At 51.8% G+C, this 19652-nt stretch overlaps 2 protein-coding genes across 2 annotated transcripts in view; one reads left to right on the forward strand and one right to left on the reverse strand.

Moving 5' to 3' along the window:
• Nucleotides 1-1282, reverse strand: part of LOC308605401 (uncharacterized protein C1orf94) — a gene marked incomplete at both ends in the record, with an annotated part of 48836 nt that extends 47554 nt beyond the window's left edge. The window contains 3 exons of the mRNA XM_081215379.1: nt 895-974; nt 1020-1084; nt 1273-1282. Coding sequence (XP_081071505.1) covers nt 895-974; nt 1020-1084; nt 1273-1282 — 155 coding nt within the window. The remainder of the gene's footprint in view (nt 1-894; nt 975-1019; nt 1085-1272) is intronic.
• A 1310-nt stretch (nt 1283-2592) lies between these two features.
• Nucleotides 2593-19652, forward strand: part of CSMD2 (CUB and Sushi multiple domains 2) — a 675416-nt gene continuing 658356 nt past the window's right edge. The window contains 1 exon segment of the mRNA XM_081223918.1: nt 2593-2906. Within this exon segment, the coding sequence (XP_081080044.1) occupies nt 2708-2906 (199 nt within the window). The 5' untranslated portion in view covers nt 2593-2707.

Raw genomic sequence — 19652 nt, forward strand, 5'->3', positions numbered from 1 at the left:
CCATGTAGTGATGCTCAATTACTATTTGTTGAGTAAATCAATCTTCACCTCGTCAATGTATCCAGGCTTCAGGGTCCAGCCCAAATTCTACTTCCCTCCTTAAATTGGCCTTATGATCCCCCAAGTCCAAGAAAAGCTTACTGTCTTGATATGCCTTTGTTACTGTCTGTAACATGCCTTTTCTGTCCTGGCGATTAGCACTGCTGGGTTGTGGTGGCGGGGGGGGGGTTCCATCTGGGCCCCGCATCCTCCCATGCAGGACCGCACGCTGTGCATCTCTGCACTGCCCACAGCACAGGCTGGCACAGGGCCCAGAACTCAGGAGGCCTCAGTAAGTATATGTGGACACAGATAGATCAGAGAGAGGGAGGAATGGTGGAGGAAGTGAGTAGCTGGGCCAGTGTCAGGAATTAAAAGGGTGTCCCTGCCCTCCACAGCCCCCAGGGAGAAGGATGACAAATGCCCTATTGCCAGGGAGGGTTCTGGGGTAAACATCAGCTGTGAGTTGCAGCCACAGAGCAAAGTTCTGGGGCTGAGGAGGGAGTGGGGGAAGCCCACTGGCCTGGAGCCCCAGAACTATAGAGCAGCCCAGACTCTCTCCTGCCCAGCTGTGGGCTGCAGGGGAGGGCTCTGCCCGCTGGAGCTTGAGGACCCCTCTGGCAGGAGAGGGGAGAGGCCCAAGCTTAGGAGCCAGGGCTTTCCCCCCAGGGAAGATCCCACCAAGAGCACCCCCAAGGCTGCCACCCACCTACGGCCCAGCCAGTCCCTCCCTTCTCTCCAGCGCTGGCGGGAAGGCCAAGGCTTGGCTGGCTGAGCCCTCTCTTTTGGGGGCTGGGCCTGGACAATGGGAAGCGACAAGCCCCCTCCTCGCTGCTCCGGGGACATAAAGCAGGCCTTTCACTGTGGAGTTCTGGCTGTTTCAGTCGGTTCTTGGCAGCCAGCGAGGTGGCGTCGGGAGGGGCGAGAAAGCCAGTCTGTTGGCGGTGGGGAAGGGGCCCAGCGATTCTGAGGCCGCTCACCGGCCCGGGGCTACCGGGCTGGCTCTCCAGCTGCGGGATGAGCTCATACTGGGAAACCGGAACAACTTGAGGTGGAGGAGGGAGCCGGGCATCAAGGGAGCTGGGAGATGGGGAAATCGCGGCTCCGCACAGCAAGTTTTTCTTGGGGGGCAAGGACGAGCATCCACTCCTCCGGCCCTGTCCGCCGCCTTCCCCACTCCGGTCGTCAGCCCCATAGCCCTTTCCACGCTCTTTCCCGGAAATTCCCACCGACCGCGGGCCATTGCCCCCTGGGCTCGCAGATACTAGAGCTCCCGCTTGCCAACCCCCCTAAGCCCCTAGCGCAGCCTCTCCCGGGTGCCTCGGGCAAAGGGGGAGGGTGTTCCCCCGCTAGTGCCTTTCCACCCCGCGCGCCGGGGGGACCTCCTCCCCAGGCCCTGCCCCTCCTGCTTCCCCCCGTAGCGTCTGTTCTCTCTCGCGGAGAGTTTGGCGTAGACAGCTAAGGAGCCATCGTGACTGACGGCGGAGCCTAGGAGAGACGAGACAGACGGCGACCGAGTGGGGGTGGGGGATCGGGTGGGGACAGGCGCTGAGCCCTTGGGGCCTGGCGGCAGCGGCGGCGGGAAAGAAGTGGGGAGGGGCTCGCGCCATTGGGAGAAACTCGTCTGGTTTGGGGCCAGGGCTGGGAGGAGGAGGGTAAGGATGAGAAGAAGCCGGGTCCGGTTATTTAATTTTGAGGATAAATTGCACAAGTAACTCCTGCACCGTTCCTCTACCAACCTCACTTCCCCTCCCCCACCGCAACGGACACAAGCACGCCTCCCTCCATCCCGAGATTTTGCCTTAGGGTAGGGGAAGGACGGAACGGAGCCAAACCCGCGGGTTCCCCCACCCCCGCCCCTCCTTCCCTCCAGTTCTTAATCCTGGGTCTACGCACACACACCCTTCTCCTGGGATGGGGTAGGAGGCTGCTGCCACTGGGGCTGGTAAGCATCGCCCCACGCCCCAGATTGCAAGTTCAAAGCCACCACCCAAGATCAGCGCGTAAGAGCCGTGACTTGGGGAACCGCGTCCTTCTTTGGTTACCTTTTCCCAGACAGTATTCTAATTTCCAACCGTGGAAGAGGCGTGTGTGTACGTGTGTGTGTGTGTGTGTGTGCGCGCGCGCGCCTGTGAGTGCCTGTGTGTCAGTATCACTGTGTGTGTGCGCGTGTGTGTGTGTGTATGGGGGGGTGTATTACGGGTGATCTTATAAATGGAAACGAGAGAACTGAACTTAAAAGAAACTGGTCAATTGTAAAACAAACAGGAATAAACAACCCTTTAGATGTAATCTGTGGTTTCTCTGGAGGTGGAGGTGGCGCTGAAGAGGAACACCCGCCCCCTCCCAATATTTTCTCCTTTGCTGCGCCTCCACCCCCAGCATTTGGAGCGGCGGAGAAGCGGCTCCGGAGTGATTAATCCGGGGATAATTCACCCCCCCCGCCCCCCGGCGCGAACCCCCCGAAGCGGGATTGGAGCGAGTCATTTCCGAGAGCGCAGCGCGCCTCTCCCCGGCCGGGCGGACACTTGGTTCATTCCAGCCGCAGAAGCTCAGAGCTCCCGCGTACCGGGATTTTTTCCGAGCAGAAAAAAGCTCCAGAGCTCTCCTGACCTCCTTTCTCCTCCACTGCGAGGGGAGCCTCTCCCTCGGCGCTGCCGGCCGCGCCATGCCGCGCTCGTGGGGATGGAAGCAGGGGCGCTGCGGCTGCCCCGCGGGGAGGTCTCGCGCCGAAGCCGGGATTTCGGCGCTTGTGCCGGGCGCCGGGAGCCGCTGGGGCCGTCAGCCGCCACCGCCGCCGACACCGCCGCCGCCGCCGCTGTTGCTGCTGCTGGGCTGGGGGCTGCTCAGCGCCTCGGCCGCCGCGGGTAAGTCCGGCCGCGCCGGGGAGCCGGCGGCCGCCGCGCGCCCCACCCGAGCCCCGAGCCCACCCATCCACGACCCGGTCCCTGTCCCTTCCCCCCGCCCTCCGCCTTAACCTCCCGCCCTCCCAAACGCCGACCCTCCTGCTCAGCCTCGCCTCTGCCCTCCCTCTTTTCCCCCCACCCTCACCCGTCCTCCCCGCCACCCTCACCCTCACTGCTACCCACACCCCCAGCCGCAACTTGGCCGGATCCGGCCAGGGGGCCTGGGAGACAGACCATGCCCGCCCGGGGTTGCGGGGCTCCCGGACCGTGGCTTCAGTTTCTTAAGCCTCCCAGCCCCCAAGGTGCTAGGCTTTTCCCAGATAAACTTTCCTGGAGCCCTCCCCGTCTCCCGATCCTCGTTGGCACGCCCGTCCTGGGGGCTGGAGCGGAACGGCGCGCCCCCTCCCCATTTGCGCGTCTGCAGGGTCTGCCTTTCCCTGCCCCCGCCCATTTTCCTCGCACTGAAGCCCGCGCCCCCGCCGGAGCCGCCCGGAGACTGCGGCCGCCACCCCCCTCCCCAAGTGTCCCCCTCCCTGGGCGAGGGCCCAGAGCACGCCGAGCTGGAGGACTCAGGTGGGGGCTGGAGGGTGCTGAGCGTCGGGCTGGCGGGGGCGGGGGTTGCGCCCGGGGGCAGGGGAGGGAGTGTTGCCGCCAGGCTCCGCGCCGCCACATTGCCTTCGGTTTTCACTCCGCGCCAAAGTGCCCTTTCCCGCGCCCTGCTGCAGCCGAGCGCCGGGTCTGCGGCAGCGGCGGCGCGGGCGGCGGGACCTGCTCCCGGCGACCGAGTCGGGGAGGGGACAGACCTGGCGGGTGTGGCGAGTCCCGGAACTTCGCCGATGCGTGGCTGCAGCTTGCGGACCGGGAAGGCACGCGGACCTAGGAGAGAACCCAGTCCCCACTGGGAACCACTGGCCTCGACTGCTGCCCTTCCGCTTTACCCCCTGCACCTCTCCGAGGCTCAGCTCTAGCCACAGCCTAGAAAGTTCTGTGTCCCCGTGTGGGGACGGGTCCTACGGGCGATGCCTGGGGCCGCATTTTTATTTAGCCTGGAAGCTGACACCCACGGGGGGAGAAAACCTGTAACACCTGCTGCCCACGCTTTGACTGAGAGCACCTCCGGCCTGGAGCTGTGTTGGGTTTTTTATTTAATTAATTAATTATTTATTTTTTTAAACCACCAATTGAACCTTTGAAGGCTTGGCCTCAGCCATCCGAGCCTCTAGGTGGTCCCTTTTTGGAAACTGCGACACTTCCCTGGCGAGCTCTTCTGTCCACTCTGGGCTCCAGCATCTTGTGAGCCGGTGCCCGCAGACCGTGTCGCCAGCTCCTTAGCCGGGAATGTTAGGGCTGCTGGTCGGGAAGGGCGCCCCGAGCCAGCCCTAGCTCTCCCTTGCCTACTTGACCGGACTTTCTGAGGTTCCCCTAAGAGTCATAGCGGCCGACACCCAGAGAGGGGCGCCCGCGGTGCGCGCGCCTAGGAGCTCAGGCCTCGCGCACACCCACACCCACTGGGTGGCTGCACAGTTCACAACGACGCCGCTGGTCACCAGACTTGCCACATGAGAGGTGGGGGTACCGCTGGTACCGGCTGTCAGGCCTCTCAGACGTGTGTCCTGGTGCGGCCCCTGCTCTGGCTTAGCAGACCTGAGATTACCCCTAATATGATCCAGCTGGTTTTCTGGCTCGATTTGTCCCTGCCCCTTGGGCATGTCATGCCCCCAGGGAAAGAAGAAGGCCGACTACGGGAGCTTGCACACTGCTGGGCTGTGTTGGAATCCTGCCTTGGAGAGATCGGTTGGCTTGCAGCTCCTTGGTTGGCAGAGAAGTTGGGGGTGGGAGTGCTGAACGGCTTGGGGGAGGGGGCGCTTGCTCTCTGGTGGGCGTGCTCTGGCTTCCCGTCCCGCATTTACATGTGGTGTTTGACCTTGCCAGCAGCAGAGATTTGGAAGTGGACTTGGTGACAGATGATGGCAGGATTTGACACATTAGAGGGGGAAGCACATTTATTTTGTGTTCTCTTCATGCCGTTGACTTTAAAAGATGCTCAGGACTGCGCTGTCTCCCTTCCTTGGCCCAGTGATGACTGGATAAAATGAATATAGGATTTGAACCTGCCTTCGACTTGGACACTCACCCCTTCCATCTGTGCCCTCACACTTCCCCTACCCCCAGCCTCCCTAGAGACCTTCCAGCAGTTACCTCCTCCCCCTAGATGATAGCTCAATCACTCTCCTGTCTTTTGTTTTCCCTAAACAACTTAATCTCTAACATAAAACAAGCCAACCAGACTTCTTGGCCCTATTGACCTTTTAGCTCCCATCCCATCTTTCTTTCTCGTTTACAAGTTAACTCTCTTCAGATGAGTCTTGAACTCACTTTCTCTGCGACCATTCACTTCCCTGCTGACTGGCTTCTGTCCCCAGGACTGGAACTCTCTAGGAAAGATCACTAATGACCACCTTAATCGCCAAACCCATCTGCTTTCTCTTTCTTTACCTCTCTGAACTGTGAACACTTTGGATTACTTCTTTTAAAATTTATCTTCCTTGGGCTTCCGGCACACTGTGCTTGGCTGATTTTTCTCCTACCTCTTGGCTGTTCCTTCCCAGTTTCCAATAGTAGCACTTATTCCCCTCTTGAAAGTCTGGCTTCCTGCAGTGTTCCATTCCGTATGCTTTTCCTCATTTCCTTTCACTCCTCCCTGGGTGAGCTCATCCAGGCCCATTTCTTCCACTACCACACTCTGAAGCTTCCAGACAGATCTCTCCTGCCAAGATGCTTCTCCCGATATGTCTATTGGCTTCCTAGCCCACAGAAGCTCTGGATCTAGACAGCCCGTATAACCGGCTGACTCTTGGACATCTTCACATAGATGTTTCCCTTCCAAAGCAAACTCATTAGCTCTGCACCTAACCTCCAGTATCCTCCATGCAGGCTGGTGGTACTGGCAGCTTCCCAGTTACCTAGCCGGGAACCTTAGGATCATCCTCAACTCCTTCCTTATCAGGTGGCCGTCGAGTTCTGTCTCAAACCTGGCTACTTTTCTCTGAATTAAGCAGCTCTGAGCATTGAAAAGACTGTTATGCTTCCCATTTCCTTAATAAGTAATTTAAAATAAAGGCAATATTAAACCGTAAGTATAAGGATTTTTATACTTACAGTTTAAAGTTCTGATTTTTCCCATGCTAACCACTTCATTGCTTTAAAAGAAATCAAATATCAAATTATTTTTAAAAAATTTCTCTCTTCTTTGCTTGTTTTCAGAGCCCTCTTAAAAACTGGAGCACTGACCATACCCAGTGTTTGATGACAGTACTAACTGAATTGTATTCAAAGTAGTTATTTATCTGCCTCACGTATTGAACTGTGAGCTTCCTGAGGGCAGGGACAGTGCTTTATTTCTCTTGGCATCCCCAGCACCCAGCTCAGGACCTGGCATAGAATTGGTGGCTGATAGATGGTTGTTAATTCAGCAGATGATTTTTTAAAATATTTTTTTCTTGGACAGTGTTTTAGGGGCTGATAAGCCTAAAACAAGAGTTTTAGGGATCAAAGAAGCCAGTTGGTTTGCAGAGGTAATGCGACAACAAAGCCACCTGATCCCCAGTTGCTTTCCCTCCAGAATCAAATGTCACAGATTGGTAAGATAGCTCCTTAAGTTCTAGAACCAATGCAAGAACAAGCCGTAAGCATTACCCACCCCCCCACCCCCCCAGGAAAGGCACCAGTGTATGGATTTGAACTTCCATTTGCAATTGAGCTGTGCGTTTATGGTTTTAAAAAAGAAACTGACCACAGCAGAGAGTGTTGACCATATCCTGGACTGGTGACAGTGTAGCTTTGTTGAAGGTGAGGCTAGAATGATGTGGAAAGGCACTGGAGAACCAGATTGCCAGGGCTCGGACACTGCAAGGTTTGGGTGTGTCCAGAGGACTCCAGCAGGTGGCTTCAGCGACACCAACTTGCCTCATGTGTCTTATCTGCCTCTGTTTCATCATCATTGTCATGCCAGCAGGATTTAGGGACTCTGATGGCTCAGCAGAGCCAGATGTTCCTTGTTGGAGAACTAGCTGATCTTCAGACCTCCCCAAGGCTCAGGCTGCCTGCCTGCAAAAGGGACAAGGCATCCCTGTGTTTTGGAAGGGATTAGAAATCAGAGATGCAACAGGCCCAGCACATACATATTGATTGTGCCCATTGAATAGAAGTTGGGGTTGGAACAGGAACAGTGAGGACAGAGGACTTGGCCAGGAAGTCTGTGCACCCTCCCATTATCCTCCTCCACCGCTCAGAAAGCTGTCTGGGTACCCAGGGGAGTGACACTAACAGCTGATGTCTGTTGAGTCCTCACCACGTGCTGATGGCAAGCCAAGCACTTGCATGTATTAACTCGACCCTCACAGCAACCCAGTGAGGCCAGTAATATTATTCTCCCCATTTTATCCACAAAGAAATAGGTTCAGAGAGGACACATACCTTAACCACACCACTAGTCAGCCAGAGATTGAACCCAGGCCCGCCTGACTCCAAATCCTTTATGGTACCCACCCTGTTGTCTGATGTCTAAGGAGACCCAGCTGGTGCTACCCCTGGAATCCTTCCACACAGGCTGCCTTTCTCTGTCCTGCTTTTCCCACTGGGCTGTGCCCATCAGTTAGGCTGTGATGCTTTTAGCACTTGAGCCTGGATCTCAACCTTCCAACTCCTCAAGCAGCCATGGTCCATCCATCTCCACCACAGCTCCTGGAGGGTGACTACAAAGCAAGCCGTCCTTGATTTGCTTCTAGTCCCAGGCGCCAGTCTCGACTGAACTCTGCTCTGAACTCTCACAACCCAGGCTGTAAAACTCCTCGTATTGTAAAACTCATCAGGACATATCGGGATTTCTTGTTTAATGAGACAATGTCTACCGTTATTCCCTAAGGCTCTATGAACTCAGGTGAGCAGTGTAGCCCAGATCACAGCACATAGCAGACACTCAATAAATACCTGTTGAAGGGATCAGAGGCAGGTTCTCTGGAGCCCAGGGTTCCCTTTCTCTATGACTGTCCTTTTGGACATTCCCAAGGCAAGGGGCTTGGAGGAGTGGGATGCGATGGAGGGGCATCCCCAGGTGGGAGGCGGCCCTATGTCCTTCTACATATTACCAACGATAGCTCTCCTTTACCGAGTGCTGGCTTAGTGCTTTATAGACATTCATATTCAATTCTCACAACAATTCAGGTACTATAGTATCACATTTGAAGAGACTGAGACTCAGAAATTAAACAATTTGGCCAAGATTATAGAGCAGATAGGAGAGGAGACAGGATTGAACCTCAGGGCTTCCTGGCTCTAGGGCCCATCCTTTTAATTCATGGAAAGCAACTGTCACAGTGCCGGACCTGTCGTTAGCATTCAGTGTATGTTAAATGCTGCCACTACCTCTACTGCTACTACTGTTGTCCACTTGCTTTCTGCACCAGCCTCTTAGAATTATAAGAGAAGCAGTTCTCATCCTATGCCACTCTAAGATGCCACCAGATGCATCAGCAAGAGTCTTTCCTCTGCTCCTCCCACTGAAAGCACACTCCTTAGAACATGGCAGACTCACCCACCTATCAGGCCATGGTAGTACACCTCTTCCTAGAGGGGTGAAGAGGGCAGACCCTCTAGCTCCCCCTGGAGGTTGGAGAATGTCACTGACACTGCCTTCCTTGGGTTTCACTCTGAGTGGGATATGGCCTCCCAATCCCTCCTCTCTGTCTGCTACAGAGATTTTCCACGATAACAGGGGAACATCTGGGTAAACCTGAAAATGGAGGGTTACCTCAGAGTTTTCCACCTCACAGAGACACTGTCTCAGGATTCAGCGGCTTTGAATAGAATTCGGCTTCCCGTTGGGCCCACAGAAAGCAAAAGGTAGGCTATGCAATGTGGGTTTCTCAACTTGAAAATAGTGGTGTGGTTCTTAGAGCTCTTTCCTGGTTCTTGTAAGTTAAGAGAAACATGAAACTCATATTTATTTTCTTTCTGGATGTGGGAGCTCAAACCCCTGGGCTATCTTTTCATACCCCACCTTTAAAGATGAGATTCTTTTTTGGGGGGCCTGTACAAATTCAAGACATAATAAGAATTACATACTCTTTTTAGAGCATGCTTCTGATTCCCTATCAATAGATTAAGCATTTTGGAAGTTGTTTGAAAAAAAATAAAGATGAGATTCTGTATCTTTTTTCCCCTCATCTTCCACCCCAATACACACTTAACTCTTAGATCTCTGGGGTCCTTTGGCCTTCTCATGTAGTTTCACATGACATGAAGAATGGTCATGCCCTGTATACATTAAAAAATGAGAACTTTGGCCAAGCAGGAGATGGGATGGGAGCGGATGGAATGGAATATGATGGGGTGGGATTGGAGACACAGGATAATTTGAGATGGACTGAGGTGAAGTAGGAAGGAGTGAGTTGGGGTAGGATCAAGCATGGGTTGGGATGTATATTGGGATGGAACAGATAGAATGAACTGGGATGGACTGAGATGGGTGGTGGAATGAAATGGAATAGGATTGAGTAAAATATGATGGTTTGAGGTGGAATTGGGAGATATAGAGTGTTCAGGGGATTGACTGGGATAGGACGGAGTGAAGTGGGATAGGATTGGGTCAGAATGGATTGGGACGGGTTGGGTGGAGTTGGGTTGGGGTAGAGTGGACAATCGGGATATGGTAGAGTGGAGTGAATGAGTTGTGGTGGGATGGGGTGAGATGGGGGTGAGTTAGGATGTATTGGGGTGGCTTAGGTTGGGTGAATTGGGAGGGGATACTGGAAGATGTAGTGGGATTATATAACCAATTGAGTGGGCACTGTGAGGAAATGGGAGATTAAGGAGGGTACCAGAAACAACCTAACCTGCTTCACCTTATTGTAGCATCTTCATCTTCCTCCCCAGAACTCCTCAGTTCCTCATTTGCCTGAACTGTGAAATTTCTAGCAGATAGAAAGTCCCCATCAGCCCTTGGTTCCACACTGGTGTAGATTCTAAAATGCTGGTGGCTCCACTCTCTGGTATTAGGGGTCATTCTTCAGGGAGAAATTGGAAGTCCTGTGTGGCCACCACCATGAACCCTAGCAGAGAAATATGCCAGGCACAAGGCAGGAGCCCCAGTGCAGCCCTTGTCAAGCCCAACATCAGAGAAGGGCCCTGTGCCCACCCTGGAGCTAGCGGGGTGGCTGTACCCACAGAAAGCAAAGTTCTGGGTAGTGTAGGGGTTCACCTCTGTGGTCCCCTCTTTTGAGGAGTTTCCCCACTGGAAACTGCCTTTCACTTTCTACCTATTTGTTTCTTACTGTTGGAAAATTTTAAACTGAATTGAGCTCGAAAGAGATGTCAATTCTGCCCTTGAAAAATCATCGTTATAAGGAACTCTTGTGATGCTAAAAATAATGTCTGTGTAGTTAAATTACTGGCAGCACCAAGATAACTCTTAGAAAGTTATTTGAGAATCTCCCATGTGGTCTGGAGCAGAAAATAGGGGCTCATAGTGCGGCACAAATAGCCTTCCTCCCTGCCTGTGTCTCATTTATACTCAAGTGCAGTTATAATCCAGAAACCTCAAAAAATTATGTGTCCATCTTCTTGGTTTTCAAATAGGCAATAGAATAAGGTCCACTCTTAAGTAGCTACATGTAGTTATTGATTGAAAGTAAGCAGGTGTGACAGTTGTAACTTGAAAGGGAGAAAGCAGAAACTTGGAAATAGACCATTTGAGATACAAGCGAATTATCAGAGAATGTGTAGGCACTTTGTGCAGCGTGATTGATAACCCTTTCTGAGATGAGCAAGTGTGCTAGAGTCGGCTCAGGCCCCGGGAGGTTCGTCTGCTGGTTACTGCCTCACTCCCCACCCCAGCCTGAGTCTTACCACCTCCTGCCCCCATCACTCCTCCATCACCCTGTCAGGGGTAGGAGTCAAAGGTGGAGAGAGGCTCAGAGACTGGGTGAGGCTTGGTGATGGTGCATGGGACGTCTGGCACGTTACTTGGCAACAAAAAGTAGGTAAAAGTTTAACGATTTATTTTCAATCCATGATCAACAAGGACCTACTGGATAGCACAAGGAACTGTGCTCAATATTCTATAATAACCTAAATGGGAAAAGAACTTGAAAAAGAATAGATACATGTATATGTATAACTGAATCACTTTGCGGTACACCTGAAACTAATGCAACATTGTTAATCAACTATGCTCCAATATAAAATAAAAATTAAAAAATAAAATAGAATGTTCCTAGCATGAAAACTGCCCCTTCAAGGATGGCATCCCTCCCCCCAGGGACCTGTGTTGCCCTGCTCTCCTGGCCTTTGTCATTTGTGCAGTCCTAAGGAGGGCTGAGCCATGGCAGATTCATAGCTGAAAGGAACACATTCTGATATGTTTGATATGTTTCTTGAACTTTGGCCTGAGAGTCAGGAAACTAGTCTTCCAGCCTCGGTCATTCCTCTACATCTCATTTCTTCTTCCTGGGCCTGACTTCCTTGCCTGTAAAGTGGAGATAATAATACCCACCTTGTCTATGTAATGCTGAACTTGGCATTATTTAATCAACAAAACAAAAAGCATCCAGAGATTTTAGAGTAGGTCACCAGTGTAAGCCCCACCCAATGGGAGATCCTGCCCAGTGGCCAGGCTGGCTTGGCATGCCAGGGATGCGAATCTCACTACCTTTGCAGACAGCCTGCCTGGCTGTGCTTCAGGGCGCAGGGGTAGTGGATGAAGGAGGGTGAACTCACTCAGCTTCCTGGCCCTTATCCATTCTTACCCTCCAAGTGGCTGATCCTGAGAAATTGAAAGGGAGGACACCGCCCATCAGACATCTGCTGCAGCCTCCCCCCTTCCCACCCACCCACCTACCCCCGGGCAGCATCACTGAGCTCAGGCTGGGAGAGGTGATTGCTAGGGCTTCATATTCACTAAGACATCCATCCAGGGGACAAGATTTGCCCCGAGGCCTTTTAACTCTAGCAAGATGGAAATTCCCTGTGTTTGAGGACCCCTGGGACTCACATCTCCTGTGGCATTTTGTTCCAAGAAACATGGAAAGAGGAAAATGTAACAAGGATAGTTTTCTGGTCATGTGGAAGGCACTGCTGGGTGTTTTTTGGTTTCTGCTTTTTTTTTTTTTTTCTTTGAGCATGACATGGAATTAACCTACCCTCAGATCATGACACTTTATGATCATCTATCTATGAAAGGCTCCTTTCTTGTTTTACTTTAAAAAAGTTCCTTCCTTTATCCCCAATCCCAAGGCAATTGTTGCCTTCTCCCATCAGTACCCACTCTAATATCTTTTATGTGTATCTTGAAATATGCATGGATCCTTAAAAAATATGTAAGGTTGTTTTGTGTGCATATGTAAATTTACATCAATGATAGTGAACTATAAATTTCATCAAGTGTCTTGCTTTATTGACTTAGCACTATATTTTATAGATCTAGCCCTGCTCCTTGTATGTGTCTAGTCCCTCACTGCATTATGAGTTGTGCATCCATCACATTGTATACATCCACTCCCCCTGGGGATAAACCCCTGGCTTGTCTGTAACTCCTCCTGACTACACATGGAGTTCTGAAGAACATCCTTGTACATTTTCTCTTGGGACCCCGTGTAAGAATAACTCTGGGCTATACAGAGTGGAAGATTGGGATCCCTGAGTTAACATGTTGATATTCTATGACATGCCATAATATTTTCAAGAACAGCTGAGCTAGGGCTCATTTCCACCAAGAGTGCACTAGAGTTTCTGTCTCCCCATGTCGTTACCAATACCTAATATTGTCCACCTCTCTAATTTTTGCCATTCTGATGAGTTTAAAGCACCATCTCGTTGTTTTATTTTGCATTTCTCTGATGACTAGTAAGTTTGAATATCTCTTATATGCTTGTTAGCTATTTGAGCTTCTCTTTTTGTGAATTGCCTAGTCATATTCTTTTCCTTTTTTTTTTTTTTGCGGTACGCAGGCCTCTCACTGTTGTGGCCTCTCCCGTTGTGGAGCACAGGCTCCGGATGCACAGGCCCAGCGGCCATGGCTCACGGGCCCAGCCGCTCCACGGCATGTGGGATCTTCCCGGACCGGGGCACAAACCTGTGTCCCCTGCATCGGCAGGCGGACTCGCAACCACTGCGCCACCAGGGAAGCCCTCTTTTCCTATTTTTAAATGGGATTTCCTGTCTTAATTTAGAAAAATCTGGGTTTGATTTTCAGGAGTTCCTTTTATATTTCAGATATTGCCCTCTGTCAATTTTAGAGATTACAGATAACTTCTCCCAATCTTTCATCTGTCTATTTTGTTTATGATGTCTTTCTTTGGACAGAGATGCTTCATTTTGAGGTAGTCAGATTCATCAGTGTTTTGTGGAAGGCAGAAGTTGGGATATACGGCTGCACTGATGAGCTAAGGGGCAGGGTGGGCTCCCAGGCCCACCTGAGTCCATCCTTCTACAGGGCTGGCTCTCTGTATGGAGAGCTCTGAGCAGTCCCAGAGCCTTCCTGTCCATACTGGGACCCCAATTCCTATAGGAGGTCTTTATTCTGGCTCAAGGCACTGTGTTTTAGAAGGCGCCAGTTAAACTACAAATAAATTACTGGATGGGTGCCACACTTAGAGAATATGAGGGATTACTTAGCCCTTCAGCAGGCATTCATAGAGGGCCTGTGCTGGGCCTGAGCTCTCAGATGCACTGGGGATCATAGACAAGTTTCAAAGATAAGGGTACATAAGAGAGACAACTGCCCACATATTCATAGCAGCATTAGTCATGATATCCAAAAGGTGGAAATAACCCAAGTGTCTATTGATGGATAAATGGATAAACAAAATGCGGCATCTACATACAGTGTAATGTCATTCACCTTTAAAAAGGAAGGAGATTCTATATTCTACAACTTGGATAAGCCTTGAAGACATTATGTTAAGTGAAGTAAGCCAGTCACAAAAGAACAAATACTGTATGGTTCCAGTTACATGAAGTACCCAGAGTAGTCAGATCCACGGAGACAGAAAGTAGAATGGTGGTCGCTGGGGCTGGGGGTTGGGGGATTGAAGGGAATGGGTTTTTTTTTTTTTTTTTTTTTTTTTTTTTGCGGTACGCGGGCCTCTCACTGTTGTGGCCTCTCCCGTTGCAGAGCACAGGCTCCGGACGCGCAGGCTCAGCGGCCATGGCTCACGGGCCCAGCCGCTCCGCGACATGTGGGATCTTCCTGGACCGGGGCACGAACCCGTGTCCCCTGCATCGGCAGGTGGACTCTCAACCACTGCGCCACCAGGGAAGCCCCGGGGCGGGGGGGTGGGTTGTTTTTTTAATGAATAGAGTTTCAGTTTTGCAAGCTGGAAAGAGTTCTGGAGATGGATGGTGGTGATGGTTGCACAACAATGTGAAGCACCTTAATGCCACTGAACTGTACACTTAAAGATGGTTAACGTGGTCACTTTTAGGTTATATATATTTTGCCACAGTTAGAAAAAAAAGAGGGGTAACTATCCAGACTCCAGGGGTCAGGAAAGTCTCCTAGAGCAAGTGATGTTTAGGCTGAGACTCGCAGGATAGATAGCAGAGAGCAGCTGAAGAGAGGCAGCAGAGGGAAGGATTCCAACAATGGAAACATACCCGTACAGGCTCATGGCTGGGTGGAAGTGAGGCCTGTTCAAGGTCTGGAAGCAGCTCAGTGTGACGAGTAAGGGCAATGAAGAGTCTAGAGGGTTTGGAGCAGGGGTGTGGCCCCATCAGCTTGGTTGGCTGGTGCAGGTCTTCAAGGAATGCGGTGATGATGAGGGCAGGGTGTGGACCAGGGCACTGCTGGGGAAGGCAGGTCTTGGTGCCCCTCGGGGAGAGGTCAGCAAGGAGGATATGAGGGCATCCTCTTCCTTCCTCATTTTTTTTTACCCTGTTCCCCACCTTCCCAGAGAGGGTAAAACATCCACAGAACTGTCAAAAGTCCATGAAACCCACGTAATAACTTGTGGATTGTAAATCACAGTTCTGTTAATCCTGCCTCAGTGAGAACGTCCCACAACTTTCTGCAAGAAAGAAAGTTAAAATTGTTCATCTACCTGCTCGGGGATGACTCCACAGGCCGTTTCAACATCCCACCTCCTGCGGAGACCTGCTGTACTCTATCTTGTCCAGGTCGTGTGTGCCCCTCCACATTTTGGTCATTCTGCGCCCCCTGGTCCACCTCCTCTCCTCTTCTGACCTCTCCAGTTATCTCCTGCCCCTTTCCTTTCCTGCTCCCTCCTTTTCCCAGTCCTGTTATTTTCCTGACACCAAAACTCTTCATTCTCATTGTAGAGTCATCCTTCTCCCACCCCCAGCCTCACCATCGATTTGAGCCTCCTCCTGACCTTTGACCTTGTTGCCTCCACCCCCTCCTCAGCTAGGACCTGCCCTCTCCATGGCCTTTCCTTTAGCCAGGCTTCAGCCCACCAGCTCTGTCAGCAAGGAGGATTTTCAAGGCTTTTAGCTGCTCCCATCTGCTTAGGACCAGTGGGGCTGGGTCCTTTGAACATTCACTGAGCTCCCAGTGCAGTGGCCCTGGCCTGGGGGTCAGGGATACAAATACCATTTAAAACCAGTGCCTTCCTCAAGGACAGTTATAGGCTCCTAGAGGCCCAGGGAACTCTGAGAATAGAGGAGGGAGAGGTGCAGCAGGGCAAGCTTCACCTAGGGGTGTAAGCAGGCTCTCCAAGAGTGAGCAGGTGTCCTTCGGAGGAGGATAATATGGGGGTAGGAGGTCCTAGGTAGAGGGAGTGGCCTGGACAAAGGCTTGAGGCAGGAAGCTGTGTCGGGGGATGTCAAGTTTGCATGCCCCTCCATCAGCATCATTATCATGGAAGCTGGAATCGGTCCTTTAGGGAACACTCGGGAGATGCTGAGAGCTGTAGTTTCCCCTCCCTAAACCTTGTGGCACTCCTAAGAAGGTGATGATTTTGCAGTTGAGGAAACTGAGATTTAAGGAGATTAAGTTACTCACCCAAGACTAGACAACAGGGAGGGAGAGAGCCTGGATTTAAACCTGGTCTGATTCTGGCACCCATAGGCTTAACAACCACTGTTGTACCCAGGTTTCTCAGTTACAAATGTAGATTCCCAGGCCCTCCCTGGATCTTCTGAATCAGAGTATCTCTGAGCAGGGTGTGGAAGCTACATCCCTAATAAATTCCTGTTATTATTATGCACATTAAGTCTGTCTAGGAACCTCTTAGGCAAACAGCTCCGGACACCTGAAGGTGGAGCCCAGAGGAGATGGGCCTTCAGCCATCCACTCCTCTGCAATGACTGTGCAATGACTCCTCACCCAGGAGTCAACAGAGGAAGGGCTTCCTGCTCCCCCTCCCCACTCCTTTCCTCTCAGCTCTGCCCTAGTGGAGCTGGGACTCCGGAGGTGAGCAGATTAGTGCTGCTGAGATTCGGTGGCCCCCAAGAAGAGGCTGGGGAAGCATACTAGCCCCACAGGCCTGCATCCCATACCTGAACTGCTTAGCACACCTAACAGAAGGCCTGTTGGTCAGGGTGGGCCTGACAGCTCTGAGCTCCTGATTTACCACGTCCTTCCACCAGCCCCTGATTTGTTAGATGAGAAAGCAGGACACTCAGGGGAGTCTTACCCTCAACTTCCTTGTGTACTAACTCCTATTATTCCAGATTTAATACTTGAAGAGCAGACACAAAGCACTGAAGTGCCATTTTCCTGGGGCCTCTTGCTGGGAGCCAGCTGTATTTTAGGACAGAGGCGAAACAGGCAGGCTAAGGCGGGGTGGCCAGTCGTGGTCAGGGTCAGGGCAGACGGGGAGGGCTCCCAAGGGTGAGGCCAAGGCGTCCAGGTTTGTTCCTGGCTGGAGCAGGACTCAGCTGCCAGGGGAGGGGCTCTAGCCCAGTGGATGGACATTTAGGGAGTCTGTTGTCCCTGTGAGGAGCCAGGGACTCTGCAGAGAAACCTAGGCAAAGGGCCAGTTATGCAAATAGGGATGCTAAGACAGGAAGTACAGAAGTACAGAGACTCTGGGAGGCCAGGGGGTCGGGGGGAAGGGGTGGAGGGGGTCATTCATTCATTCATTCATTCGGCCAAGTGTTTCTTGGGTTTCAGGAAGTCGGATAGGAACTATTAAATGAGTGCCCTGAGAGAGAAAGATTTCATGATCAGATGAATTTGGGAATCACTAGACCTCTGGTTTCCAATGTGTGGTCCAAGGCTTTGCCAGGAAGCTTCATAGAATTGCAGCTTCACTGTCCTGCCTGTAAAGGTCTGTGTTTGCCTGACTCTCAGCATGCAGCTTTCCTACCCCTTGTCCATATAAATCTGTGCCCCACTGACAAGCGTTTGGGTTCTTTTATTCACCGCTGTGTCCCTAGCACCTAGGACCATTCCTGGAGCATGGTAGACGCTCAGTCAATATTGATTGAATGAAGGAATGCTCACCAGGTGATTGTCAGGTCCAACTGAACACCCTGGAAGCTGCTTTCTGAGCAGCAGAGACACAGTGCAGATTTCCTTTCTGTTTTCTGTTGCTGTATCAGATACAGCTGATGTCCTAAGGTGAAGAATTGCTGAGAGGCTTGGGCAAGGGGGCGGTGGAAATTTTTAATGCAGAGCAATGGGATAGCTGCTTTGTGCCAGCCTGTGTTTCAGGAGGATCCTGATGTTGCTGGAATCTTTGAGTTGGAAGCCATTGTTAAAAGTCAATTTTTTGAGAAGTGTTAGCTATTAACACCTTAGTAAAAAAAATGAACTGATCAGTCTGGATCGATTAGGGTCAGATAAGGTGGTAAAGGGTAACTTTGTGTGTATCGGGACCCACCCCATGTCCCCAGGCCTCAGATTTTGAACCTAGAAGTTAATCTGACCCAACCTTGTTCCTCTCTTGATCCGGCTCTTGCTGGCCTCTCCCACTCAGCTCAGTCCTGGTGTGTCCTTCCTCTGGCTCTGTGCCAGCCTGAACCACAGGCTCCATCTGGGACTGTTCTCACCTCTGGGGCAGCCTCACCCACTCATCCTCCTGAACAACCTTGTTTCCTACATCACAGAAAAATTGACACTAAAGGAAACAACTGCATGAACCTTGCTGCTGAACTTGGGTAGGAAGCTCCAAGGATGCTGTGCCCTGCGCTACCCAGGAACGTTGCTGTTGTAATTGGCTAATTGGTGTCCCTGCTTCCCATTTCTCTAACCCCTCCCTCCTCTGTTTCCTTTCCATTAGCCCAGAAACACACTTTGTTTTCATCTTAAAAACACACTAGGGCTTCCCTGGTGGCGCAGTGGTTGAGAGTCCGCCTGCCAACGCAGGGGACATGGGTTCGTGCCCCGGTCCGGGAAGATCCCACATGCCGTGGAGCGGCTGGGCCTGTGAGCCATGGCCACTGAGCCTGCGCGTCCGGAGCCTGTGCTCCGCAACGGGAGAGGCCACAGCAGTGAGAGGCCCGCGTACAGCAAAAAAAAAAAAAAAAAAAAAAAAAAACAACCCACACTAAACACCACCCCTTCCTTGACTCTGCACCTGCTTTTGACTGTCACCCCGTCTCTCTCCTTCCTTTCCTGGTCTGGCTTCTTGAGAGAGTGTCTGCCAAGGTACTTCTCAACCCCTGTCATCTGGCTTCCACACGCCCCACTCCAGCGGAAGTGCTCCAGCTCAGGGCACCACATGACTTCCTATTTTCCAAATCTAAGCCTCTCTCTCCACTTCTAGACCTTTCTCAGTCTTTCCACAGCCTGTCTCTTGCCCTTCCATCTGCCTTCTCCCCTCTTCAGCATCAGACACTGCTCATCATTTCCTCCCATTTAAAATTGACTGTCATATTGGTGTTCCCAGGCCTTAGCTGACCTCTCTTTTTATTCTACGTTCATTTCTTCCCGTGGCTTTATGCCACTGTCCAAATGCTGATAATCTCCACATCCACATTTAGTTGAAGACCTTGCCTCTGAACTCCAGAGCCACATACCACCCGGCCAATCCATGGCCCCGCAGTCAGCAGGCCATCTACTGAATTCTTCCTTTCTGTTGTCACCTGTGTCACGCCCCTTACCCCCAGCAGTCTCACCACCCCATATTCTTTTGTGTCTCACCTCCATGCATCTTCCTAAGCCAGAAGCCTGGGCATCATCCTTGAATTCCACCCCTACCCATTCCCTTTCACTCATCCAGTCTTGTGGATTCTACCTCCCCAATAGCTCTCCAGCTTCCCCACGGTCTCACTAGTGCTGCTGAGGCACAGGCCTCAATCTTTGCTCCTGGACACTTGGGACCCAGCATTCTGGCCTTGACAGTGGCAACAATTTGGTCTCCCACAGCCATTCTTGTCTTCCTCCAGTCGATGGTGCACGGTTTGGTAAGAGAGACACAGGAGAGCGGCTTTACTCTCTGGATGGAAGGGGAAGGACAAGACAAAGATCAGTGAGAAGTTGGCGCTTCTTAAAGAAGTAGCAAAGATTCTGAAGCTCTTGGGATAAGAGTGGGTCTTGGGAGGAATTTAAGCTGATATGCCATGGACAGCTGTTTCGATCACCCCGTCCCTTCCAGGGTTCTGACTGATGGGGTGTAAGGAAAAAGAGTGTCAGTTGAGAGGAAGGGAAAGTGCTGATTCATTTATTAATAGCTGGGCACGTGCCTGACACCCCTCGAGGCACTGGCCTTTGGTCCATCATGTTGGAGAGCATGGCTCAGGCCTGAG

Source organism: Mesoplodon bidens (assembly GCF_964165515.1).
Source record: "Mesoplodon bidens genome assembly, chromosome: 2".
In the NCBI taxonomy this organism is placed as follows: domain Eukaryota; kingdom Metazoa; phylum Chordata; class Mammalia; order Artiodactyla; family Ziphiidae; genus Mesoplodon; species Mesoplodon bidens.